Raw genomic sequence first — 27,903 nt, forward strand, 5'->3', positions numbered from 1 at the left:
TGACTAAGCCCGTGTGCCACAACTACTGAGCCTGCGCTCTAGAGCCTGCAAGGCACAACTACTGAGCCCGCGTGCCTAGAACCCGTGCTCCGCAACAAGAGAAGCCACCGCAGTGAGAAGCCCGCTCACCACAATGAAGAGTAGCCCCCGCCCTCTGCAACTAGAGAAAGCCCGCGCGCAGCAACAAAGAACCAACACAGCCAAAAATAAATAAATAAGTAAATTTATAAAAAAGACATAGGACTGACAGCTGTCAACTGTCAAGTCTTAGTTGAAGTGTTTGCCTGACAGTGTTGTGGGGAACAGAGAGTGGGTAGACCTCCCCGCCCTGCCCCCTCTGCTGAAGAGCGTGCCCCTCTGCCCTGGCCACTGTCTGAGCTAACTTCCCCCACCTCACTGCAGACCCTGGCTCGGCACGGTTGCATTTCTGCCTTTGCAAAGTGCCCGGCAGAATCACTTTGCCTCTAGTTCTTGTTACCACCACCTGAAGCACTTGGGAAGCAGGGCCTCAGTGTGAGGCAGGTTTGAGGGTCCCTGCTGTGGAGCCAGGTTACTGAAGCTAAGTTTATGGAGGGGAAACAGTTACCAGCTTCAGAGGGAACCCTAGATTTAGAAACAGGCTCTAGAAATTCGAACTTAAGGGACACTGCAAGTTACCCCAGCACTGTTGGATAGAGTGTTTCCCATTATTCTGTTCTCTGAATTATTGAAATCATTTGGGAGTGCGGGCACAAAAAAACAGTGAAAATATTTTCTGAATTGGATTGCATATGACGCTGCCACATTAAACATGTGAAATGTAATTTATCTTTTCTTCCAGACTTAATTAAAAGGAATATTTATTATTGTTTGGTGCTGTAATAGACTACTGTGCTCTTTAAGGTTTTGTTTGCTTTTAATTGTGTCTCTGGTTCTATTAGTAGTGGTGTGCTCACCATCACATCTTCATGCTGTCAGGGTACCTGCTTCTAATCTGAGCTTGTTAGAACTACCCAAAATGACAGTAAAGAGCCTGAATAAAAATGTCAGATGACGACCCAGAGGCTTTTTTTTTTTTTTTTGGTGGTACGTGGGCTTCTCACTGTTGTGGCCTCTCCTGTTGCAGAGCACAGGCTCCAGACGTGCAGGCTCAGCGGCCATGGCTCACGGGCCCAGCTGCTCCACGGCACGTGGGATCTTCCCGGACTGGGGCACGAACCCATGTCCCCTGCATCGGCAGGCGGACTCTCAACCACTGCGCCACCAGGGAAGCCCCCAGAGGCTTTTCTTTCATACTTGGTGGATACTGCCACATTCCACGTCATCAAGGTTGTGATGTGAGGGTCCACCAGCTCTAGGGTATCAGGGGCATTGTACCCACATGCAGTGACCTTCCTACAGGAGTGATGGGACAGTGAACCTCAGTGAAGGCTTCCTTCCTTCCTTCCTTCCTTCCTCCCTCCCTTCCTTCCTCCCTTCCTTCCTCCCTTCCTTCCTCCCTCCCTCCCTTCCTTCTTTCCTTCCATTTATGGCTGCCTTGGGTCTTCGTTGCTGCGCATGAGCTTTCTCTGGTTGCAGCAAGTGGAGGCTGCTCTTTGTTGCGGTGCGTGGGCTTCTCATTGCGGTGGCTTCTCTTGTTGTGGAGCACAGGCTCTAGGCGTGCGGGCTTCAATAGTTGTGGCACGCAGGCTCAGTAGTTGTGGCTCATGGGCTCTAGAGCACAGGCTCAGTAGTGGTGGTGCACGGGCTTGCTCTGTGGCATGTGGGATCTTCCCGGACCGGGGCTCAAACCTGTGTCCCCTGCATTGGCAGGCAGATTCTCAACCACTGCGCCACCAGGGAAGCCCCAAGGCTTTCTTCCTTTAGGGCATTCACATTTCATCTACTAAATTGGTACAAAAACTGGATTTTGCAGTCTGTGGGAATGCGTTATAACCACGCATTCCCACAGACTGCAAAATCCAGTTATAAGCTGGCCCCTGGGGAACCTGAACAAAGGCTGGTTACAAGAAGAGGCCTAATAGAGTGATTGTTTTAGGCAATGTACAGTTCATCCTCATTCTTCACATAGACAACAATGTTTTTTAACCTGAAACGTCAATACTAGAAGTGATTAATAAAATGTGCATCTGTAAACCTTCGTTGTGGATCCTACTAAGAAAAATGATTTAAAATAAAAGATGGTGTGGATTTATTTGAGAGTGAATTGGGATTATTTATGCAGAAGATTTCATATATACAGCTGGACAGTCTCCCCCGTGTATTTGCATCTGCATTAAGAACTGGTTTAAAAGTTACAACAAAGAGGAAAATCACCATAAATGAAATTTCAAATGGTTAATTATGAACAATAAAAATTCACTCATTTTTGTTCAGAAATGTTCTAGATTGGCTGACACAGGATCTAGGCTTAACACATGGCCTTTGATATTGTTTTATCATACTGAACCATTGTGTAATTTCAGAATTAGATTCTGATTTAGCACTTTTAAGGAGCGAGCACAAAGCTCACCATGTGACTGTCTTAGTGGTTTCTGACCTCACTGTAGAGACAGCACCTCAACTAGGAGGCATAAAATGTGCTATAATGCAAAAGTGGTAGAGAATGTGCCAGAGGTTCTATAATGGGGTCATTCATTCAGTCAGTCAGCAAACGTGCTATAATGCAAAGAATGGTAGAGAATGTGCCTGAGGTTCTATATTGGGGTCATTCATTCAGTCAGTCAGCAAACATTTGTGGTGCCTCTTCCTAGTGCTTCCACATCTTTCTCTCAGCCTACCCCATTGCTTTACAATCATCTCTTTCTGTCTACCCCATTAGACTGGCTCTTAAGTTTCTCAAGACTTTATTCATATTTGTATTTCCAGTAACTAGGACAGTGCCCAGCGCAAAAGTGTCAAAAAATGTTTGTTTGGGCTTCCCTCATGGCGCACTGGTTGAGAGTCTGCCTGCCGATGCAGGGGACACGGGTTCGTGCCCCAGTCCGGGAAGATCCCACATGCCGCGGAGCGGCTGGGCCCATGAGCCATGCCCGCTGAAGCCTGTGCTTCATGCGCGTCCGGAGCCTGTGCTCCACAACGGGAGAGGCCACAACAGTGAGAGGCCCATGTACCGCAAAAAAAAAAAAAAAAAAAAAAAAGTATAATAAGTGAATGGGGATGGTGGAGTCAAGATGGCATACTAGGAGGACGTGGAATTCACATCTCCTCACAACTAGGGCACCTACCAGGCACCAGTGGGGGACCACGGACACCTAAGGGGATGGGAGGAACCCCCAGCAACGGGCTTGCAGGATCTTAGTTCCCAGGCCGGAGGTCGGGCCCGAGCTCCTGTGGTGGGAGCTCCGAGTCCAAACCACTGGACTAACAGAGAACCTCAGACCCCAGGGAATATCAGTCGGAGTGAGGCCTCCCAGAGGTCCTCATCTCAGCACCAGGACGCAGCACTATCCCACTGCCTGCAAACTCCAGTGCTGGACCTCTCAGGCCAAACAACCAGTAAGACAGGAATACAGCACCACCCATCAAAAAAAAAAAAAAAAATGAAATGACCAAAAAATGTTACAGACAAAGGAGAAAGGTAAAAACCTACAAGACCAAATGGAGACGAAATAGGCAACCTACCTGAAAAAGAATTCAGAGTAATGGTAGTAAAGATGATCCAAAATCTCAGAAACAGAATGGAGAAAATACAAGAAACATTTAATAAGGATCAAGGAGAACTAAAGAGCAAACAAACAGTGATGAACAACACAGTTACTGAAATTAAAAATACTCTAGAAGGAATCAATAACAGGATAACTGAGGCAGAAGAACGGATAAGTGAGCTGGAAGGTAAAATGGTGGAAATAACTGCCAGGGAGCAGAATAAAGAAAATAGAATGAAAAGAATTGAGGACAGTCTCAGACCCTCTGGGACAACATTAAATGCACCAACATTCGAATTACAGGGGTCCCAGAAGAAGAAGAGAAAAAGAAAGGTACTGAGAAAATATCTGAAGAGATTATAGTGGAAAACTTCCCTAGCATGGGAAAGGAAATAGTCAATCAAGTCCAGGAAGCACAGAGAGTACCATACAGGGTAAACCCAAAGAGAAACACGCCGAGACACATATTAATCAAACTAAATAAAAGAAAAAATATTAAAAGCAGCAAAGAAAAAGCAACAAATAACATGTAAGGGAATCCCTATAAGGTTAACAGCTGATTTTTCAGCAGAAACCCTGCAAGCCAGAGGGAGTGGCAGGACATATTTAAAGTGAGGGAAGGGAAGAACCTACAACCAAGATTACTCTACCCAGCAAGGATCTCATTCAGATTCGATGGAGAAATTAAAACCTTTACAGATAAGCAAAAGTTAAGAGAATTCAGCACCACCAAACCAACTTTACAACAAATGCTAAAGGAACTTCTCTAGGCACGAAACACAGGAGAAGGAAAAGACCTACAATAACAAACCCAAAACAATTAAGAAAATGGTAATAGGAACGTAGATATTGATAATTACCTTAAATGTAAATGGATTAGATGCTCCAACCAAAAGACATAGACTGGCTAAATGGATACAGAAACAAGACCCGTATATATTGCTATCTACGAGAGACCCACTTCAGACCTAGGGGCACATACAGACTGAAAGTGAGGGGATGGAAAAAGATATTCCATGCAAATGGAAATCAAAAGAAAGCTGGAGTAGCAATTCTCATATCAGACAAAATAGACTTTAAAATAAAGACTATTACAAGAGACAAAGAAGGACACTACGTAATGAGCAAGGGATCAATCCAAGAAGAAGATATAACAATTGTAAATATTTATGTTCCCAACATAGGAGCACCTCAATATATAAGGCAAATGCTAACAGCCAAAAAAGGGGAAATTGACAGTAACACAGTCATGGTAGGGGACTTCTAACACCCCACTTTCACCAATGGACAGATCATCCAAAATGAAAACAAATAAGGAAACACAAGCTTTAAATGATACATTAAAAAAGATGGACTTAATTGGTATTTATAGGACATTCCATCCAAAAACAACAGAATACACTTTCTTCTCAAGTGCTCATGGAACATTCTCCAGGAGAGATCACATCTTGGGTCACAAATCAAGCCTTGGTAAATTTAAGAAAACTGAAATCGTATCAAGTATCTTTTCTGACCACAACGCTATGAGACTAGATATCAATTACAGGAAAAAAAATCTGTAAAAAAATACAAACACGTAAAGGCTAAACAGTACTCTGCTAAATAACCAAGAGATCACTGAAGAAATCAAAGAGGAAATAAAAAAATACCTAGAAACACATGACAGTGAAAACATGACAACCAAAACCTATGGGATGCAGCAAAAGCAGTTCTAAAAGGGAAGTTTATAGCAATACAATCCTACCTCAAGAAACAAACATCTCAAATAAACAACCTAACCTTACACCTAAGGCAACTGGAGAAAGAAGAACAAACTCCAAAGTTAGCAGAAGGAAAGAAATCATAAAGATCAGACTAGAAATAAGTGAAAAACAAATGAAGGAAACAATAGCAAAGATCAATAAAACTAAAAGCTGGCTCTTTGAGAAGATAAACAAAATTGATAAACCATTAGCCAGACTCATCAAGACAAAAAGGGCAAAGACTCAAATCAACAGAATTAGAAATGAAAACGGAAGAGTAACAGCTGACACTGCAGAAATGCAAAGGGTCATGAGAGATTACTACAAGCAACTATATGCCAATAAAATGGACAACCTGGAAGAAATGGATAAATCTTAGAAAAGCACAACCTTCTGAGACTGAACCAGGAAGAAACAGAAAGTATAAACAGACCATTCACAAGCACTGAAATTGAAACTGTGATTAAAAATCTTCCAACAAACAAAAGCCAAGGACCAGATAACTTCACAGGCAAGTTCTATCAAACATTTAGAGAAAAGCTAACACCTATCCTTCTCAAACTCTTCCAAAATATAGCAGAGGGAGGAACACTCCCAAACTTATTCTACGAGACCACCATCACCCTGGTACCAAAACCAGACAAAGATGTCACAAAAAGAGAGAACTACAGACCAATATCTCTGATGAACATAGGTACAAAAATCCTCAACAAAATACTAGCAGACAGAATCCAACAACACGTTAAAAGGATCATACACCATGATCAAGTGGGATTTATCCCAGGGATGCAAGGATTCTTCAGTATACGCAAATCAGTCAATGTGATACACCATATTAACAACTTGAAGGATAAAAACCATATGATCATCTCAATAGATGCAGAAAAAGCTTTTGACAAAATTCAACATCCATTTATGATAAAAAAAAACTCTCCAGAAAGTAGGCATAGAGGGAACCTACGTCAACAGAATAAAGGCCACATATGACAAAGCCACGGGCAACATCATTCTCAGTGGTGAAAAACTGAAACCATTTCCTCTAAGATCAGGAACAGGACAAGGTGGCCCACTCTCACCACTGTTATTCAACATAGTTTTGGAAGTTTTAGCCACAGCAGTCAGAGAAGAAAAAAAAATAAAAGGAATCCAAATCGGAAAAGAAGAAGTAAAACTGTCACTGTTTGCAGATGACATGATACTATACACAGAGAATCCTAAAGATGCTACCAGAAAACTACTAGAGCTAATCAATGAATTTGGTAGAGTAGCAGGATACAAAATTAATGCACAGAAATCTCTTGCATTCCTATACACTAATGATGAAAAATCTGAAAGAGAAATTAAGGAAACACTCCCATTTACCATTGCAACAAAAAGAATAAAATACCTAGGAATAAACCTATCTAAGGAGACAAAAGATTGTATGCAGAAAACTATAAGACACTGATGAAAGAAATTAAAGATCATACAGACAGATGGAGAGATATACTATGTTCTTGGATTGGAAGAATCAACACTGTGAAAATGACTATACTACCCAAAGCAATCTGCAGATTCAATGCCATCCCTATCAAACTACCAAGAGCTTTTTCACAGAGCTAGAACAAAAAATTGCACAATTTGTATGGAAACACAAAAGACCGCGAATAGCCAAAACAATCTTGAGAAAGAAAAACGGAGCTGGAGGAATCAGGCTCCCTGACTTCAGACTATACTGCACAGCTACAGTAATCAAGAAAGTACGGTACTGGCACAGAAACAGAAATGTAGATCAATGGAACAGGACAGAAAGCCCAGAGATAAACCCACACGCCTATGGTCACCTTATCTTTGATAAAGGAGGCAAGAATATACAATGTAGAAAAGACAGCCTCTTCAATAAGTGGTGTTGGGAAAACTGGACAGCTACATGTAAAAGAATGAAATTAGAACACTCCCTAACACCATACACAAAAATAAACTCAAAATGGATTAAAGACCTAAATATAAGGCCAAACAGTATAAAACTCTTAGAGGAAAACATAGGCAGAACACTCTGTGACATATATCACAGCAAGATCCTTTTTGGCCCACCTCCTAGAGAAATGGAAATAAAAACAAAAATAAACAAATGAGACCTAATGAAACTTAAAAGCTTTTGCCCAGCAAAGGAAACCATAAGCAAGACGGAAAGACAACCCTCAGAATGGGAGAAAATATTTGCAAATGAAGCAACCAACAAAGGATTAATTTCCAAAATATACAAGTAGCTCATGCAGCTCAATATTAAAAAAACAAACAACCCAAAGCACAAATGGGCAGAAGACCTAAACACACATTTCTCCAAAGAAGATATACAGATTGCCAACAAACACATGAAAAGATGCTCAACATCACTAATCATTAGAGAAACGCAAATCAAAACTGCAATGAGCTATCACCTCACACCGGTCAGAATGGCTATCATCAAAAAATCTACAAAGAATAAATGCTGGAGAGGTTGTGAAGAAAAAGGAACCCTCTTGCACTGTTGGTGGGAATGTAAGTTGGTACAGCCACTATGGAGAACAGTATGGAGGTTCCTTAAAAAATAAAAATAGAACTACCATGTGACCAAGCAATCCCACTACTGGGCACATACCCTGAGAAAACCATAATTCAAAAAGAATCATGTACCATAGTGTTCATTGCAGCACTATTTACAATAGCCAGGACATGGAAGCAACCTAAGTGTCCATCGACAGATGAATGGATAAAGAAGATGTGGCACATATATACAATGGAATATTACTCAGCTATAAAAAGAAACAAAATTGAGTTATTTGTAGTGAGGTGGATGGACCTAGAGTCTGTCATACAGAGTGCAGTAAGTCAGAAGGAGAAAAACAAATACCATATGCTAACACATATTATATGGAATCTTAAAAAAAAAGGTTCTGATGAACCTAGGGGCAGGACAGGAATAAAGACACAGACGTAGAGAATGGACTTGAGGACACAGGGAGGGGGAAGGTAAACTGGGACGAAGTGAGAGAGTAGCATTGACATATATACAGTACCAAATGTAAAATAGATAGCTAGTGAGAAGCAGCTGCATGGCACAGGGAGATCAGCTCCGTGCTTTGCGACCACCTAGAGGGGTGGGATAAGGAGGGCGGGAGGGAGATGCAAGAGGGAGGGGATATGGGGATATACGTATGCATATAGCTGATTCACTTTTTTATACAGCAGAAACTAGCACAACACTGTAAAGCATTTATACTCTGATAAAGATGTTTAAAAAAAAAAAGAAAAAAGAAGTGAATGGTCGGGACTTCCCTAGTGGCACAGTGGTTAAGAATCCGCCTGCCAGTGCAGGGGACGTGGGTTCGATCCCTGGTCCGGGAAGATCCGACATGCTGTGGAGCAAGTAAGCCCGTGCGCCACAACTATTGAGCCTGCACTCTAGAGCCTGTGTGCTGCAACTACTAAAGCCTGTGTGCCTAGAGCCCATGCTCCACAATAAGAGAAGCCACTGCAGTGAGAAGCCCGAGCACCGCAACGAAGACTAGCCCCCACTCGCAGCAACGAAGACCCAACACAGCCATAAATACATACATACATACATACATACATAAATGTATTTAAAAAAATAAGTGAATGGTCAAGAATGGATGCTGGCAACATAATTTTCCTGAAGAACTGACTTTTATTTAGCTAAATTAAGTTTTTTCTACATAGAAATTAAGCACGAGCTTCTTTTCCTTTATGCTCAGTGGTTATGGCGGTTTGCTCTTTCTAGAACCATTCCTGAGTAAACTGTTAGATTTCACTCATGAGAGAGGTGTCAGAGAAGGATTTCACTCACATTCGTTAGTCTGCTGCTGCTAAAGAATCATTGTTTAGCGTTGGCAGAACATATGTTTTGATCATCCAGCTTTTCACCGTCTGGGGGCAGCTCTTTTTAACAGAACCCACATTATAAGACACATTTGACATTAGTTGGGTTTGTTGCTTACAGCTAGGGAAGGCATTGACTTCCTGTATAACTGATCTTCCAAATGGCATTGTGAGAAGTATTTACAGTGGTATAAATCTTCAGTTGCCTTAAGGAATTGGTATGTGGATACAAATCAGTTCATTCTTCGATATGTGTGGGCTTATAGAAAAATTATACGGTAGAATTGAGCTCTGTAACAGTTAGTACTGGGAAACACATTCATTTTAAGAGGCTGCCTACCACAGAATCAGTACAGCAGAATTAGCTTGTCTTTTAATGCAAGAATGTAAGAAACACTCCAGGAGGTCATCCAAGTGGATTGTTTTAACTCAGTGGTGTGCTGGAATCCGTTTTGAAGGGGCTAGTTAGCCACAGGACAGACCTTCCAAAGATGACCATGTTTTCATGAACACCCAAAGCAGTAACTTAGTATGATTGCCAGCCACAAATAATTAAACCTCTTCTATATGAATATTTTTGTTACAGAAGTCGGAGGACTAATATAAAAATATTTTTTGGAAGATTAACAGTTGGGAAAAGGGGGTCAAAATAACCCATGATCTCAATAATGTGATTTAACCCCTATTGGAATTCTGGTGCATTTCCTTTGGAATATTTTTCTTATTCATGACCTTTTGTGGTTTTGCTTAAATATTATAGGGCATGTATAATTAGATGCTCTCCTTTATTTTCCCCTCTTAATAGCAGAAGCAGTTTTCCGTGTGGCTCCTAGTCGTCATTTCCAAACTCTCCAAAAACCCATTATTATATTCAGCATATCCAACCTTTTAAGTTAGTCACTTCCAGAAATGTATTAGTTACTATATAAAGAAATACTTTCAACAAAGCAATCTGTATTTGTTCAAAATCTATATATTTCAATCTTATTGAATATTTCTGTTTCACATTATTTTCTATAAACTTTGATGATAATAGCAGTTATTACGCATTGGTGTAGGATATCTGATTTAATCCTTACAGCATCCTTTTCTGCAAAGGGGATACTGTTATTATCTTCATTCAAAAGGTAAATTAAAAACTGAGATCGCGTAGCCAGGAAGTGGCATAGCTTGGTTTTGAATCCAGCTTTCCTACCGTGATCTCTGATGCCTCTGAGTATGGCCCCTTAAACTTTGCTTTCTAGATTTGAAGTCAAGTGTTTGAGTCCATACTCACAGGTAAATCTTTTTGTCTCTGTAGTTAATTTTGTTTCTGGGCCTCATCCATTTGCTTTTCTCTAGTAATTGCAGTCCGAATGGGAAATAGCATTCCCAATGCAAGGACCTCATTTAACGAGAGCGGAATGCTTTTTTGTCTTAAGTTTTAGAATCTTTCATAATGATGGTCGTGTAAGTTATAGCTGGACGTATGGCCATTGTCTTTAGAAGGATGTCTGAACTGACTTTTTCTGAATTTTAGGTATGCCTATGTAACTGACACCTTGAATTACTAATATCAGAATTAAAGTAGTCTTACAATACAATACAGAATTAGAAAGCAAGTCTCATTTACTCACGTCTCTTTATTTTGCAGGTCACGGAACAAAAAACCAAAGGTAAGATTTTTTTTTTTTTTCCTTTTTAGATTTATGCTCTTTTGTGTTTAGATTTTACACTTTGCTGACTCAGCCTCCAGTCCACTTGATTCGTGACAGTGGGTGTAGAGTAATTAAATTTGGCTGTTTGCAGTCACTGAAGAGCAGTAATGACAAATTAAAAGTACTTAGTGTTTCTAGTTGGCCTTACATTTTTTGGGAGGGAAGAGAGATTAGACAGTGTAATACCTTGTTTTGAAAGTAAAGAGGTCCTGATCTTGAACTGAACCTTTTCAAAATTTTTCTTAGAACAGTAGCAAAGGCAACACACTGGTCCCTGCTTTACAGATGGGTTGTTAACCACCTTGCAGAGGGTTATTAACCACCTTGATCCATGATAGGCATTGAGCCTGAAAATGAGTGTTACATTTAGGATGCTCACACTGTCTTCTGAACTAGAGCCTGGAATATGCTTTTGAAAAAGATAATGCACTTTAACTCTTACAAAACTGTGATGTGTTGTAAACAGAAGCAGATGTCCCTGAGGTCCTTCTCGACCTCTAACGGTCTGCGTGTATTCAGTTCTTTCTCTTTTGTTCATTTTGATTATGCAGTCTTGCGTAATCAGTGGTCCTACTTTTGGTCAGTTCTCCTTAAGAATGGGAGACTTAATTCCTTGAGACCAGTGTTGTAACTCCTAACCTCACCCACTTAAATATGTTGTTCTCTGCTAGCATATGCACTAGAATCATTTGCATAGACTTGTCAAGACACGCAAGCCCAGTCTCCTCCCAAACCTTCATGGTCCCAGGCCACAGCCCTAGCAGATCGATGTAGGGAAGCTCTGCAGGGTGACCACAGTATATGCCCCAAGTTGAGGACCACTGCCCTGGATGAAGGGAATCAGATGTGATTATAACATGGGGGAAGAAAAGGGTCATGGAGAGGCCAAGGCTTGATGGGAGGTTCTCTAATGACTGATTTCTAAATTGTTTTGTTTCGTTTTATTGGACCACCAGGCCAAAGTATGTCACACAGTGGTGGAAGACTAATAAAGATGGTACTAGTTTCTTAGGAAACTTAGTTCTGGAAAACTAAAAAATTCTCAGATGAGTAGACATTACTGTCATATATTTCTAATCAAAAAGCATTTCAAAGAGAATATAGTCTGGAACTTTGTAGTGATTTATAAAATAAACTGAGAGAAACTACTATTAGCTGTAATTATTTTAATTAGTTAGAACAGTGTTCTCCCCTTGTACTTCCAGCCAGTTTCTAACCCAGAGGTAGGCATTATTTTGGAAGTATCTCTATAAATTACTTGTTTGAAATATAAATTATACTTTACCATAGAAATAGAGTTATTGATAGTAGAACAGTGTCCATATTTTCTAAACCAGTATACTGTCTAGGAAAGGATTTTGGCATATAAGTATATTTATAGGACTTTTTGATGATTTATGAGGACAACAGATGAGAAAATTGGCATTTTCCTAAGAAATCCAGACTCTGTGGTTGCTGGAACACAGTGGTTGGGTTCCTGGGCCTGGCCACAGTTCTTAATACTTGTGACTCCAAGGACCAGTTGAGCTGTCGAAATAAGCTGCTCTGTATGTTAAGTGGTATTTCTATTGGAAAACTGAAAATCCGTTAGAGTTATCTTTCTTTTTTTTTATTTGTACCAGGTCTCTTCTCAGAATCACATTCCTCTTTTCTCTGCCAAAGCCTTAAAAATTAAACTTTTTTTTTTTTACTTACTACCAAAGTTTCCCTCCATTTAGGGTTTTTCTCATACCTACCATAAAATGGAATACAGTTTCACAGTTTCCATACTCCCCTATCGCCACCATCCTCCCACTCAAAAATTAAAATAATCCTGAAGTGAGCTGAGAGCCTGTTTTGGGTCTCATAAGGGATTTAATTGTTAGAACTGGGGAATAAAAATTATCCCTGAGGTATGTTAGACCGTAAGTAGGAGGCCCTGATTTTTCTACCTTTTTTATCCCGTTTTACAGCCACATCTTCATCTTTGTTCGCAAGAGCCTGCCCAAATCCCATTTTTCTTCCCTCAGCTGATGTTTCTGGGTCCTATTCCCCTTCCCAAAGATGGTGCCTGCCTCAGGCAGCCTCCCCTTAACTCTGAATCCACCTCTCTTTCCCCAACAGACCCTATATAAAAAAAAAGACTGTGTTGGTGCCAAGTCTCTGGTTGTACAGAGGACTGAAGTAAGGTTTGTCCGTATTTCAGAGAAAAAGTAAATTCAGCATATTTTCTATCATTTAAAAAAAGTGAGAATTTTGGAGAAAACAGGACAGGGCTTTCAAGTGGAGGTTAGGTGAAGCCATGGGCCAGAGCTGGGCCTGCTATTCAAGTAGCAAATAACTAAAAGGCACTTAAGGTAGAAGCTGACCTCCTCCTTTGTTGGGTGTTGGTCTTGGAATTGGAAAAGTTTGTGGGATTGATGTAATAGACCAGATTTAACAGGGGTGAAGGGCATGATTAGGATTGAAGAAATAGACTATGTAATGGAAGAGTTTGGACATAACCATTTAGCATTGTTAAAAAGATGTTAGATCTTAGGGTGACGGTTGGCTTAATGGAAGTTATCAGTGTGAAATAACCGATTTGTAGAAACTAACATGACCTTAAGCTACATTACTGGAAATACAGTATCTAGGCAGGGATTCACAGTTCCTATAATGGGCACCACTCTGTGCAAAGGAACAGAGGTCAACCTCTATGGACCATGAAGAGTTTGGGCCAGAATGGTCAAGGAATTTGAACCTGTGTCCCCTCTGGGAGGGTTAAATACTGGAAGGGGGTGGCAAGTGTTTAACTCCCAAGGAATGCTTCCCCCATGGGGAAGCTCTGGTAACTATCTTCAAAGATTTGAAGGGCTCTGGTGCCTGACACTTAGCAGTTCCTTGGTAAATGTCTGTTGGTGAGTCAAAGCAACAGGGAAAAGCTTCCAGCTCAATATAAATTAAAATTTTTAGATACTGCTGTCCAAAGCAGTAATTCATAACCTTTACCCAGTTTGGACACAGCAGAGAAACAGCACTTTCCCATCAGCATACCTGAGGAGGTGGACCACTGTTGTACAGTGGCCACAACTCTGGCTTTTGAGTCCATTCCAGAAGTCATATTACAGTGGGTGCGTGGTGCTGTGTGCACTGAATAACCTTGGGTCTACTCTGATTGATTAATATTTGAGGTAGGCTTTCTCCCCCCGAGGTCCAACTAGTGCCCATTAGAATGACAGCGAAATCACTAGTGATTTAACGAGGAGAGAAGCTTCCAGGGAGACAATCTGGACAAAGGCCAGTGTGCATTGAGTATGGGGAGTAAGTGGAAGGTAAAGAAATGGAGACAGTGCTTAGAGGTTACCAAACAGTGTTGAGTGTGTGTCAGCCACTCAGTGTGTCATCAGTCTTTGAGATTTTTTTGTATTGCATTGTAACTCATTATTATTCACCAAGAAAATTTTCAGTCTAAAATAATGTCTTCTCTAGAGCTTGTTTGTATTTTAACTGCTACTTTTAAAACATTTCTAGAAGGGTTTTTTGTTTGTTTTTGTTTATTTGTTTGTTTTTGATGTTTGGTACCATCAAGGTATTTAAAGAATAAAAATTAATTAAAAAACCAAAACAAAAAGGTGTTGAAAGAAAATAGTTTGTATTGGTCCTACCCGTATCGGAATTTTCTTAAAGAATACTTTTAATCTGAAAAAGAATCTTATTGAAGTTTTTCAGAAATAGAGGCAATTAGAAGTTCAGACTGTAAGATGAGAATGGTATTAAATAATGGCAGCAGGGAAGGGGAAAAGATTCAATCATTAGAGTAAGTAAATGGCTTTTGGTGGTAAATGAATGGAAATTAGAAAATAGGATACCCAGCATTTTTCACGTCTTTATTTCCCTGATGCAGAGATCATGTTTAAGCCACAGACTTTCTCTCTGGAAAATAAGAAACTGTGCCCTTATTTTGAGCAGCTCATCTTTAGAAATATTTGCACCACAAGCTATTAAAATCACTAAGGTTCAGAAGAGAAGAGAGAGGGCCCAAAAAGTAATTCAGACTTAATCATAATTTCCCTCTCCTCTGTTACTGCCTGACTTTCTGGAGCATGACGTGGCACACGCACTGATTCTGATGTCTCTAGTTGGACTTTCAGAAGCAGGTCGGATTGGGCATCCTGCCCAACAGCTGCATTGCCCTCCAGTTAGTGCCTAGAGTTGTGACTGGCTTTTAAATGTTTAAAATTCTTGAATTTACAGAAAGATGTAATTTAAAAAAAAAAACAACAATAAGAATTCATTCAAGTCCTGAAACAGTTTGCTCTTAACATGTATCACAGGCAGGCTTAGACTGTGTCCTAGAGTTTTGAATGGCTAATCTCCCAGAATAGAGCACCATGTTGCAAGGAGAGTGGTCAAGCGGTGGTCCTGTTTAACAATGACTTCATCATTTATGATCCATTCTACCTCTGACGTGATGGTGGGAAAATGCCTTGAGGAGCTTTTGCAGGGAATCTTGCACAATACACAGTACCCACCAGATTTCTTTGGTTATGCTATGAATGTTGTAAAGTTAGTCGAACTGATGTTCAGATCTCAGCTCTGTAGACTCTCCTTACCATGTCTTACTCTATTTTAGAGAAATGAGGGAAGGCATGTAACAAACCTGGTTACCTTAAAGTGGAGATTCTAGCCCTCTTATAGAAGGGTAGCCTTGCAGAAGCATAACTCCTTCTGTCCTAAAAAGTAGTTGGGAAGAATCCCGCCAGCCTTTGTCAGCTTCTTGTTTATTCTCATAATAAGAGGAAAGGGGATTGGGAATGCCATGTGCTACGGAATCCTCCAGGCACAGATAGAAAATGAATCATTAAATAATTCATCTTTATTCATTCATTATCAGTTATCCACTGGCTGTTATAAGTCATGCAAAGGGTACTATATTAATAATATTAGATAATGACCAATTTATTTTCTTAAGAAATATGTTTATTTATTCATTCATTCATTCATTTATCCTCTGACCTCCCTTCCTTACTAGGAGGCCCAGAACTGCCTCATGATTGACTAAGGTTAGACCCAAGCATTGCTTTGCAGTTAGTTCAGGCTCCTACTCTTTTTTTTCCTGTCACTCACAGTACTCACCAATGTCCAGTGGGTATAGATTGGGCCCCCTGATTTCTGATGATGTACCTCTCTCCTCATAAAGGACCCAGTTCAACGAGCAACATGCTGGCCCAGCATCATTTCAGCAGTTAGAGCAATACTGCCACCAGGGCTGGCCCTAACATGACTCTGGGTGTCAAGGATTTGGGCCTCAGGATCATCTGAATTACCAGTCTCAATGATTGTTTCTGTATTGCTGCCAGCCTGCATTTGCCAGGTGGATATTCTTGGAAAGGGTGGCAATCTTTTGGTAAGATGAAGCAAGGGAGGTGCAGATCCAGAGGAACATTTTCTGTAGGGTTGAGGGGAAGCCAAGGGGTCCTGCAGAGCTTCACGGTCGTCTCAATGTTCCAGTACTTCCTGTTTGCCATTGTAAAAGTGAGGGAAAACCTTAAGTATTTAAAGTAAATAGGAAAACTATCTACATTTTGAAATTTTTATTTAAAATGAACAGTTGAAAAAACACACACAAGGTCCACTTAATTTTTTTTTTGGACAAAAGCAAAAAGATAACATTTCTAATGTTTACACAGAGTGCCAAGAGTCTTTGAGTTCAGGTGGCTGTAGAAACCAAAACCAAGTTGATTTTGTGATTCTCTAGGCCTGGGGTTCCCTGTAGGGGTCTACTCTGTGCCAGGCCCTGAGAAAAAAAGATGAAAGATTCCTGCCATTGAGGAACTTCTGGCATGGTGGGGAGAAGGGTCTGTAAATGGAGAATGTCAGTATAACCGGTTCATTCAGTGGTACAGAGATGGACAGCATGTTCCAGGAGCCCAAATGAAGGGTGTGTAGCCTACCTAGTCCAGGGATTTGGGGGAAATTTTCTCAGAGGCCAGTCTTTCAGAATGTGGATGAAGGGAAAGGGCCCTTGGGCTGAGAGCCTTGAACCTTTACCATGGGTTTTATGTGGGGTTTGTATGCATCCTTAGACCTTCTAGGCAGCGCACTGTTGATTTAGGGGAGTGAATGGTGCTTGCTTCCCTCTCCTCCTTAGTTAATGGAATGTAATTCCATGATACCGCAGTCTTTGAATCCTTGTTGCCCTTACCGTACCTTCGGTAAACTGAAGATGCTGGGGAATCTGAAGACCATGTCCCTCAGAGTTGGGTGAAAGAAGAGTTGTCTTATTAGAATTGGTCTCACGGAAGCTTTCTTAAAAATAATCTTCAGGGCTTCCCCGGTGGCGCAGTGATTGAGTCCGCCTGCCGATGCAGGGGACACGGGTTCGTGCCCCGGTCTGGGAGGATTCCACATGCCGCGGAGCGGCTGGGCCCGTTAGCCATGGCCGCTGAGCCTGCGCGTCCAGAGCTTGTGCTCCGCTATGGGAGAGGCCACAACAGTGAGAGACCCGCGTACCGCAAAAAAAATAATAATAATTAAAAAAAATAATAATCTTCAGAAAAATGAATTTGATCTCAAAGGCTGTTTCCCAATCTCTCTCTTTCAGTGCCCGAAGTGACGAAACCAAGTTTAAGCCAACCAACGGCCGCCAGCCCAATTGGCAGCTCTCCATCGCCACCAGTCAATGGTGGCAACAATGCCAAAAGGGTGGCAGTGCCGAACGGACAACCGCCAAGCGCCGCCCGCTACATGCCTCGGGAGGTGCCGCCGCGATTCCGTTGCCAGCAGGACCACAAAGTGTTACTAAAACGTGGGCAGCCTCCTCCACCGTCCTGCATGCTCCTCGGGGGCGGGGCGGGGCCTCCTCCCTCCACAGCGCCCGGAGCAAACCCCAACGCACAAGTGACAGGAGCGCTGCTGCAGAGCGAGGGTGGGACCGCACCAGGTGAGGAGCCTAATGCAGGTGAACGGGAGGCACAGCGGCTGCAGGGAGTGAGCATGTCGCTTGTGTTGCCCATGTAAAGTCCACGTTAACTATATAGACGCTTGGGGCTACTCAAAAGATGGGGGAGGAGCCCAGTGTGAGATGTGTACCAGCATCTCTCTCCTGAAACTGGGTTTTGGTGTCCAGTGAGTGTGTGTGGTCTTGGCCTGAGCGTCTAATGTCGCTGTTGTTTTTCCTCTCTATTTGGGGCCTTTTTTCCTCCTCAGACAAGAGCATTACAGTTCGAGCCTCCGTAGTCCCAGCTTCCCCCACAGGTGTGTGCTCAGGGGGTGACGGAAGTGAAGCTAGTGCAGAGGCTGGTTCTGAATCTTAGACTCCTGTGTTTACGTTCCTGGAATGCCGGGAGAATAGAGAGAATGGTGTCTTAGATGATAATGTAGAATCTTGGGAGGATCCCACCTTATACCATTCTTTTATTAGATTTTTAAAATCAGTATTTCTTTAGAGAGCCCTGGATTTTGAGCTTTGTTAAAAGCTGTATGTAGATATAAGGGATCTTTAGCTGAAGGATCCTACTGGAAGTTTTGAGAGTTTTTAATAGATGAATACTAAACAGCTAACAGTAAAGAACTTCCAGGTGCCATCCCCCCCTTTTTTTTTAAAGCTTGTTAACAGATTTCCATGTATTCTTAAAATATTTTTTGAGACTAAATTAAAATTCAGAGCTTGAAGACCATCAGGCAAGGACAATGGGCTGGTGGTTGTTAATGACAGGACGCTTTATTCTAGTTCTGATTTGAACATAGAATTGCCTAGGTAATTCTGTTACCATCTTGTGTGCCAAGCGAAGATGGAAAGAAAGCTCGTGGTAACACAGGCTTCATACAGAGATAAGCCCTGTATATGAGGCTTCTTGTGGTGGCTGTCAGGCCAGGCCCAAATCAGGCAGGGAAAGGCCTCCTGGCCCTTCCTTCCTGTCCCCTTGTAACCAGCTGCAAAGGGAAATGTGAGGGAGCGGTTGTGCCGGGCACTTCAGCAGCTGAGTCTAGCCAGGCGTGGACATCGACATGGGTCCAGTGTGAGTCAGTCTCCTGTTTACATTCTTAAAACCAAGGAGGCCCCTAATCTCAAGAGTTTGAGATTCTCCGCTTCCTTATTTTTATATGGCTCTATGTAATAGTTTTTTTTCCAATGTCATATTGATTTAAAGTTCTTTGGTGAAAGGAATACGTTTAGAAGTTATTGGGCTAAAAACAGGTCATTTTTCCCCCCACCAAATATAATAAATTCCATCAAATATGTGCTGAGCCAGACTATTTTATCAAGTTCCTTGGGCATACAAACTGATTCATGCTTGTCTGCCCCTAGCATCTAGCTGGGTGGGCATTCCTCATTCAGTAGATGCTTACTGAGTAGCAGTTGCCTGGTCGCCATGTGGAATTCAAACGTTAGCAAGATAGGTCTCTGACTAAAAGGCACTAACGTGGGGAAAGGAAGATGTGAACACAGTACACTGAGCAAAATGGCTCCAGACAGGGAAAGGTTGTTTTCAGGTGGTAAGCTCAAAAAAGTTTCATAGAAGAAATGGCACTTGAACTCGGCCCAGAAAGACAGGTAAATTTCAGTTTGTGAATTCAGAAGGAAAAAACAGGCGGTGCCTATGTGGAATGGTGCCAGGGTGAGAAGGTGCAATTTGTGGAATGTGGGCATCATCAGAGAGGGTAGTGGAAGATGAGACTAGAAGAGTCAGTTGGTCCCAGGTTGTGGAGCATCTTGATCAAACTTCAGTCCAAAGAGTTTAGCTTTATTCTTGTACACTAAGAAACTATCCACTGCCTTCCATACAACAGTGATATAATCAAAAGTGTGCTTTAGAAAACTCAACTGCAGCTAGGAATGTTCAGCATGGATTGGAGATATAAAGCAAGTACAGGGTGTTATTGCCTTGTCTCAAGATACAGGAAGGCCCTTCTCTGTCACTAGGAATGGCAAGAGGGTATCTTTGAGAGATGCTGAGGGGGTGAGATTTAGCAAATACACCAACCAGGCAGAACAGAAGAGATGACTAAGACGGGTGTGATACAGTTTACCAAGGCAGGCAGCTGGGTAGAGAGCTAGTTTGTGGGGAAGCGTGGTGAACTCTCCTCTGGGGCACTTTGAGCTTGGGGTGTTACCAGAGCGTGCCTATGCAGCTGTGACTGATGAGACACTCTCTTTCTCAGAGTCAGCCCTTGGAGGTGCTGCTGCTTCGCATTATGCGAACCCCACTTGGGGCCCGGGAGCCTCCTCCAGCATCGGCGCCTCCCCCACCCCTATTCACATCTGGGACAAGGTGATTGTAGACGGGTCTGACATGGAAGAGTGGCCTTGCATTGCCAGCAAAGACACTGAGTCTTCTTCCGAAAACACCACCGATAACAACAGTGCCTCGAACCCTGGCTCTGAGAAGAGCACTCTGCCAGGAAGCACCACTAGTAGCAAAGGAAAAGGGAGCCAGTGCCAGTCTGCAAGTTCTGGGAACGAATGTAATCTTGGGGTCTGGAAATCTGACCCTAAGGCTAAATCTGTTCAATCTTCCAGCTCTACTACAGAAAGCAACAATGGACTAGGAAATTGGAGGAATGTGAGCGGTCAGGATAGAATTGGACCTGGCTCTGGCTTCAGCAACTTTAACCCAAATAGCAACCCATCTGCCTGGCCAGCGCTGGTCCAAGAAGGAAATTCTAGGAAAGGGGCACTGGAAACGGATACTAGTAATTCCAGTGCACAGGTTAGCACAGTAGGTCAGGCATCCAGGGAACAGCAGTCAAAGATGGAAAATGCGGGTGTTAATTTTGTTGTCTCTGGCAGAGAACAGGCTCAAATTCATAACACTGATGGACCAAAAAATGGAAACACTAACTCCTTGAACTTAAGTTCACCAAACCCCATGGAGAATAAGGGAATGCCCTTCGGAATGGGCTTGGGGAACGCCTCCAGGAGCACTGATGCCCCTTCACAAAGCACTGGAGATCGAAAGACTGGGAGTGTTGGATCTTGGAGTGCAGCTAGGGGGCCTTCTGGAACTGACACAGCCTCTGGACAGAGCAATTCTGGAAACAATGGGAACAATGGAAAGGATAGAGAGGACTCCTGGAAAGGAGCTCCTGTTCAGAAATCAACCGGGTCAAAAAATGACTCTTGGGACAACAATAACAGGTCTACGGGTGGGTCCTGGAACTTTGGCCCTCAGGACTCTAATGACAACAAATGGGGTGAAGGGAACAAAATGACATCTGGGGTCTCTCAGGGAGAATGGAAACAGCCGACTGGGTCTGATGAGTTGAAAATTGGAGAATGGAGTGGTCCAAACCAACCAAATTCTAGCACTGGAGCATGGGACAATCAAAAGGGCCACCCCCTCCCTGAAAACCAAGGCAATGCCCAGGCTCCCTGTTGGGGAAGATCTTCCAGCTCCACGGGAAGTGAAGTTGGAGGTCAAAGCACTGGAAGCAACCACAAAGCAGGAAGTAGTGACAGTCATAATTCTGGCCGTCGGTCGTACAGGCCCACACATCCTGATTGTCAGGCTGTCTTGCAGACTCTTTTGAGCCGAACTGATTTGGACCCCAGGGTGCTCTCAAACACTGGCTGGGGCCAAACTCAAATTAAGCAGGACACAGTGTGGGATATTGAAGAGGTGCCAAGGCCCGAGGGGAAATCTGACAAAGGAACTGAGGGGTGGGAGAGCGCTGCCACACAGACCAAGAACTCAGGGGGCTGGGGAGATGCACCCAGCCAAAGCAATCAAATGAAGTCTGGATGGGGGGAGCTCTCAGCCTCTACAGAGTGGAAAGACCCCAAGAACACAGGAGGCTGGAATGACTATAAGAACAACAACTCTTCCAGTTGGGGAGGAGGACGACCAGATGAAAAGACATCTTCCTCTTGGAATGAGAATTCCAACAAGGAGCAGGGGTGGGGAGGTGGACGCCAGCCCAATCAAGGATGGACTTCTGGAAAGAATGGTTGGGGAGAGGAGGTCGATCAGGCGAAAAATAGCAATTGGGAAAGTTCTGCCAGTAAACCTGTGTCTGGGTGGGGTGAAGGAGGGCAGAATGAAATCGGAACTTGGGGGAACGGTGGGAATGCAAGCCTAGCTTCAAAAGGCGGGTGGGAAGATTGCAAAAGATCTACAGCCTGGACAGAGACAGGCAGACAACCCAGTTCCTGGAACAAACAGCACCAACAGCAGCAGCAGGCACAGCAGCCACCGCCACCACAACCAGAGACTTCTGGTTCATGGGGAGGCCCAGCCCCACCACCTCCAGGCAATGGACGACCTTCCAGTTCCAACTGGAGCAGCGGGCCGCAGCCAGTGAACCCGAAGGATGAGGAACCCAGTGGTTGGGAAGAGCCATCCCCACAGTCGATTAGTCGGAAGATGGACATTGATGATGGCACTTCAGCGTGGGGAGACCCTAACAGTTACAACTACAAGAATGTGAATCTGTGGGATAAGAATTCCCAAGGGGGCCCAGCACCTCGAGAACCAAACCTGCCTACCCCGATGACTGCTAAATCAGCATCAGGTAGGCAATGGCTTTTTCTCACAGGTTTTGGTGAAGAAAAGAAATCCTAAACCAAGGCATTTTTATTAAGATGCATTTATTTAACTAAGCTTTGTTTTGGGAACCTTTCCTATGTTAACTCTAGGCTGTTGTTAACAGAGACTCTTTTTATAAAATGATAGTGATAACAGATGCTGGTAGTACATTTTAATGTTCTTTCTTGGCAAAAGGAAAAAGTAGACATTCCTGGGTTAGTCTCTCCAGTTTTTTTTTTCGTTTTGGTAATTGTATTGGTCTGCAGAATCCAAAAGATTTATATCTTGCTAAACAAACTGTGCTCTAGATTTAAAAATAAAGAATTAAAATAGGAGCAGAAATAGACCTGACTTCCATTCTGGTTCTGCCTGTGGACACATCCTCTGTGTTTCTCTTGCCCCGGCGACGGGAAGTAGTCTGTGTTGTTCTTGCAGAGGCCGTCAGAAAATGCTGTAGCAAAGCTGGGATCTGGAAGGTTTCCATCACTTTCCAGATGATTTTTAACAGTTAACCTCTGGAAGTGGAGTACTTTGTTGTGTGGAGATCCTTATATCATGATAATCAGTTGTCCAGAATTAAACTTTCTTCCCTCCTTATTTGAGTAGGAAACATCATACCTGGTAAATTAAAAATAGTGCTGGTGAAAATTTTTAAAAAGGCGGGGCGGGGGGTGGGGGGAGCGTGGGATTTTGAACTCTTTAAAAAAAAAGTAGTGCTGGTAATCATTCTTAGTTTGGCATTGTCAACTTAAATGTCCCCATATAGTTCAACAAATTAAGAGGATGCACCATTCAAGTGCTCGTTTTTTTTAGTTAAAATTAGTCATAATATTTAATTTTCCACTTTCCAGAGTAAGCTTAGTATTCAGTGAAATGAAGATTGCTCATAAATTCCCTACCTAGAACATGTAAAAATTTTTATTCATATAATAAAAACCTTCAAACTGTACAGAAAAGCAAAAGGTAATAAGTAAAAGAACCTTAGCCCCTAGGGTCTCTCCCTGCAGGTCTTAGAATTTTGTGTGCCATTCAAAAATTTCGTTCATACCTATAGCAAAATATATCTATCCTTTAAAATTTTTACACGGAAGGGATTGTACTATATACACTGTTCTTCACCTTGCTTTTTTCATTATTCTTAAAAACTTTCCACGTTAGCATGTACATTTCTGTCTTTTAATTGCTTCGTGTATAGTATTCATTTGATGGGCAACTCACGATTGGTCTCACTGGTCCCTTTTTGGTAGATATTTAGGTTGCTTCCAAATGTTATCTGACAGTGATGCAGTGGGCATTGTTGTACATGTAATTTCATCTACCTTTACAAGTATATCTGTGGTATAATTTCCTGGCAGTGTAATTACTGGGCAAAAAGTTAAAGTGACAACGCCAAGTGCCCTCCATGAAGGTGGTACCTATTTATATTTCCACCAACAGAATTCAGGAGTGCCTGTTCCTCCTACCTTCACCCCCAGTGGATACTATGGTGTTCATTGAACAAATCATTCTTAGAGATACATGTCCTTTCTTTACAGTCTGGAGCAAAAGCACACCACCTGCTCCAGATAATGGTACTTCAGCTTGGGGTGAGCCAAATGAAAGCAGTCCTGGGTGGGGTGAAATGGATGACACAGGAGCATCGACCACAGGCTGGGGGACCACACCCTCCAGTGCTCCAAATGCCATGAAACCTAGTAAGTATACGGCATTATTTTTGAGGGAGTCTCTATTATAACTTTGGGGGTCACACATTTCGGTGAGGGCTGTTGTTAAACTGTTGTTTCAGTGAGATTCAGGACCTTGAACCTTTAATAAATGGTTAGCAGCAAATGCTGGGGACTTGGCATATGTAAAAATGCTTACAGTGAACTAAAAGTCATGTTAGTTTTGTTGATTTCGTTTTAACTTAGGTGTAGTGTCTGGCCAGAATTGAAATTTTCATGTGGTGCTTTTTTTTTGCTCAGTAACTTAAATATTGCTCATTAGATCTATTTTGCATCTCTACTCTCACGTTGGTGTAATTTTTTTTTAAACTCCTGGCTTTTAACGTGGAACAAGGTCTCTGCTGCCCAGTGACTTCATCCTTCCGTTCCTTCCTTTCCCCTTTGTCTCTCTTCTCATACATCCACCCACGTAAGCACATTTAAGGTTTCTTGAACCCAACAAAGATTTCTTCATTTGAATTTTTAAACAAAGCACGTCACACTTATTCATGATCATTGAAAATCTAAGCTATACTAGATCCAGCTGGCAATGTGTAGTCACAGTAATTTGCAAACTTTGTAAATGGATGCTGCGGAACGTCCCACTGGATGGTGCTCAATTGAAAAATTCAGATTCAAGTATCTGTTTTCACTTGTTTATAGTTTTCTTAAAAAGTATTCCAACATCACTTTTCTACCATGTTGCAGACTTAAGGAATTGTCTTTCGATTAAAAAATGTGGTCAGACTGAATACTCAAAATTTGAACAAGAATAAAAAAATTCTGCTGTCAAGTTTATTTTATGATATGTATGATTCTTACCATGCCACAGGAAGGAATATCATCTTAGCTCTCTGTATTCTAGAAACTCACTCTTGTTCCTATGTAACTTGCCTGCATTTTAAAAACTACGAATCTCCTTCACTTCATAGAAATAGCTTTATAAAGAATTTGATTTCGTCTTGATTTTCATTGCAAAATTGGTTGTATCATCATGGGAAATACCATCCTGTAGACTTGGAATAGATCCAAAATGCTGTTGGAAGGCATTAAGCAGACCCTTGGCACAAGGAGGTACTTAGTGCTTTCAGGATTTTTATGTGCCTTTCCCAACTTCAGGATCATCTTTTGTCCATCACAAAAGACTCACTTTTCTCCAGATTTTCAAACGTCTTCTACTCTTCAGGATCATGTATATCTGCGGTTGAAGCTGTAGTTACATTTCCTCCTTCTCTGGGTAGTTTCAGTGGGTAATAGAGGAAGGGGCTAGATCCTCCCAGCCTACCAAATTGATGCCGATACTTAACCTGTGGTCTTGTCTAGACTGCAGATACCTTATATCTGGTGTGGGCTCTGTGACTAAAAATCGGAGCTTTCTAATCTTTCTACAAGAAGTCATTTGTTAAAAGTTCAGCTCCTTTCTCTAGAAGAAGGGTTACGTGGATGTCGTCCTTCTTTGAAGGGATCAGTATGTCACTTATGTTGGGTCTTTAATTCCTGTTGCTTGTCAGAGGATGTATAAAGCCTGTGTTTACAATAATAGTGGATAACCTCCTATGCAGAAGAAATGGTCCTGGTTATCAATGGCATTTCCAGCAGCGGAGGGAACAGCCCCCAAGCCCTGCCTCTTGCTGCCCAGTCACAGAGCCCCTGCAAGGGGGGCTCAGTGAACCCCCTGGAGGTTCCATCAGGTTCCCCATGGCGTTGCTGGGAGATGATGCCACAGTCTGAGGAAATCAACTGCCTTGCACCCTGTGTACTTGATGGGTGCCTGCGTGGCATCATAGGCCTGGTCCTAGGGCATGGCAGCAGTCATTCAAGGAAAGGCCTGGAAGAGACACCTTTCTGGCTCTAGACTCTTCACATGAAGCTATCTAAGTCAAATAACTACCCCTTCATAAAGGTCCTGTCATTTGGTAAATTGAAGGTGTGGATGGAGCTTCTAGGCAGGGTAGTGTACTTCCCTTCTTCCATCATTGTATAGAGCATCATTACCACAAAGTGTATCCGTCAGTTCCATACAGTATTTTCAGAAGGAGATTAAGGATTATCCCAATCTCCAAATTAAAGATCGTTGTTTAAAGGGGGATGTTGGTGAAATTTGACCCTGGATACTGATGACGTCCTATTTCGTCGAATATTAGAGCCCTGATTTCCCTCTGTCTTTGTTCTGTTTTCCTCGTTCCCTGTCTACCACATTTCCTCTGTCTGTCTTTTAAAAGCCATTGCTTATACATTGTCTTTGCCTAGGACCTTTTTAGTCCCTAATCCATTTCAAGTGTGTAAGTATATCCAATAACTTTCAAATTTTCATGGCTATATGTGAATTTCTCTTCTTTCACCATAATTTTGGTATTCAAAATCTAATACAGTTTTCTTTTTTCATCCATTTTGCGTGTTCTTTTCTTCACCCCAAGCAAGGTAGACCGTTGTTCTTTACCATACCACATATTTGTAAAGTCCATTATAAAGTTCACCACATACTTTTAGGAGGGTAAAACTAAAGCATGCAGTAAAACATCCTCATTAAGAGGAACAGATTTCTCTAAATTGAGATGTGAAATTTCTTATAAGTAACGACAGGTTCTTTTCAATTGGGGGATTTCTGTCAACTTTGTTTAAAGGGGGAAAAAATCATTGAACCAGAGGCCAGGAAATCTTGATTTGTGGTTTATTAACTTACTCTGTATCGTTGACCCTTTTTGGATTTCCATTTCTGCTCTGAAAAGTTCGAATGATATTTGCCTTGCCGTACAGGTAGGCTAGACACAATTACAAATACACTAAACTGCTGCATTTACGGGGAGGGGTTGTTGCGGTTATTGTTATATACAGCTTACTGTTATATAACCTATATATCGTTATATACAGCTTACTGTTATATACACCTATATATCGTTATATACAGCTTACTGTTATATACACCTATATATCGTTATATACAGCTTACTGTTATATACACCTATATATCGTTATATACAGCTTACTGTTATATACACCTATATATCGTTATATACAGCTTACTGTTATATACACCTATATATCGTTATATACAGCTTACTGTTATATACACCTATATATCGTTATATACAGCTTACTGTTATATACACCTATATATCGTTATATACAGCTTACTGTTATATACACCTATATATCGTTATATACAGCTTATCGTTATATACACCTATATATCGTTATATACAGCTTACTGTTATATATACCTATATATCGTTATATACAGCTTACTGTTATATACACCTATATATTGTTATACATAGCGTACAGTTGGTTCATTCTTCTCTTAAAGATTCCAAATCTATGCAAGACGGCTGGGGGGAGAGTGACGGGCCCGTGACAGGAACCCGCCATCCCAGCTGGGAAGAGGAGGAGGATGGAGGAGTCTGGAACACCGCCGGCTCTCAGGGAAGTGCTTCCTCCCACAGTTCGGCAAGCTGGGGCCAAGGAGGAAAGAAACAGATGAAGGTAGCCCCCTTTAGAGATGCCTGGGCTTGCTTATTCTTTCTTAGAGGGCAGAACTGAGAATGTTTTCATGGACGAAGCCAGGCAGCTGGGGTCCCTGAGGTCCTCAGTGAGAGGGGAGGTATTTTCTTCAGAACAAGTAACTACTTCCTCTTTACCCCTCATCTTCCTTCCCCATGACCTTGAAATCTCCAATGACAAAACTCTTGCTGTGGGTAAGATGGAATTTTCAAAGAAACGAAATTTTTCTCACTTTGGCTTCCATGTTAGAATAATTCTTTGGAAGCTGTCAAGGCACACCTTATAAA

The 27,903-nt window shown here is 42.1% G+C and overlaps 1 protein-coding gene across 18 annotated transcripts in view; it reads left to right on the forward strand.

The window, feature by feature from the left end:
* Positions 1-27,903, forward strand: part of TNRC6B (trinucleotide repeat containing adaptor 6B) — a 261,176-nt gene that overhangs the window by 176,859 nt on the left and 56,414 nt on the right. For 16 of the 18 annotated variants that reach the window (XR_016394820.1, XM_089920034.1, XM_089920033.1 and 13 more), the window contains 5 exons: positions 10,860-10,881; positions 17,489-17,827; positions 20,050-22,398; positions 23,948-24,106; positions 27,423-27,598. Coding sequence is in view for 17 of the 18 variants with exons in the window: in XM_089920034.1 (XP_089776160.1) it covers positions 10,860-10,881; positions 17,489-17,827; positions 20,050-22,398; positions 23,948-24,106; positions 27,423-27,598 (3,045 nt within the window). In the remaining variant the exon portion in view is untranslated. The remainder of the gene's footprint in view (positions 1-10,859; positions 10,882-17,488; positions 17,828-20,049; positions 22,399-23,947; positions 24,107-27,422; positions 27,599-27,903) is intronic. The other 2 variants (XM_089920026.1, XM_089920032.1) reach the window with 1 other exon arrangement.

The sequence above is a fragment of the Delphinapterus leucas genome, chromosome 11 (genome assembly GCF_059928025.1).
Source record: "Delphinapterus leucas isolate spDelLeu-1000000601 "Yukka" chromosome 11, BTC_Dleu_Yukka2, whole genome shotgun sequence".
Lineage (NCBI taxonomy): Eukaryota > Metazoa > Chordata > Mammalia > Artiodactyla > Monodontidae > Delphinapterus > Delphinapterus leucas.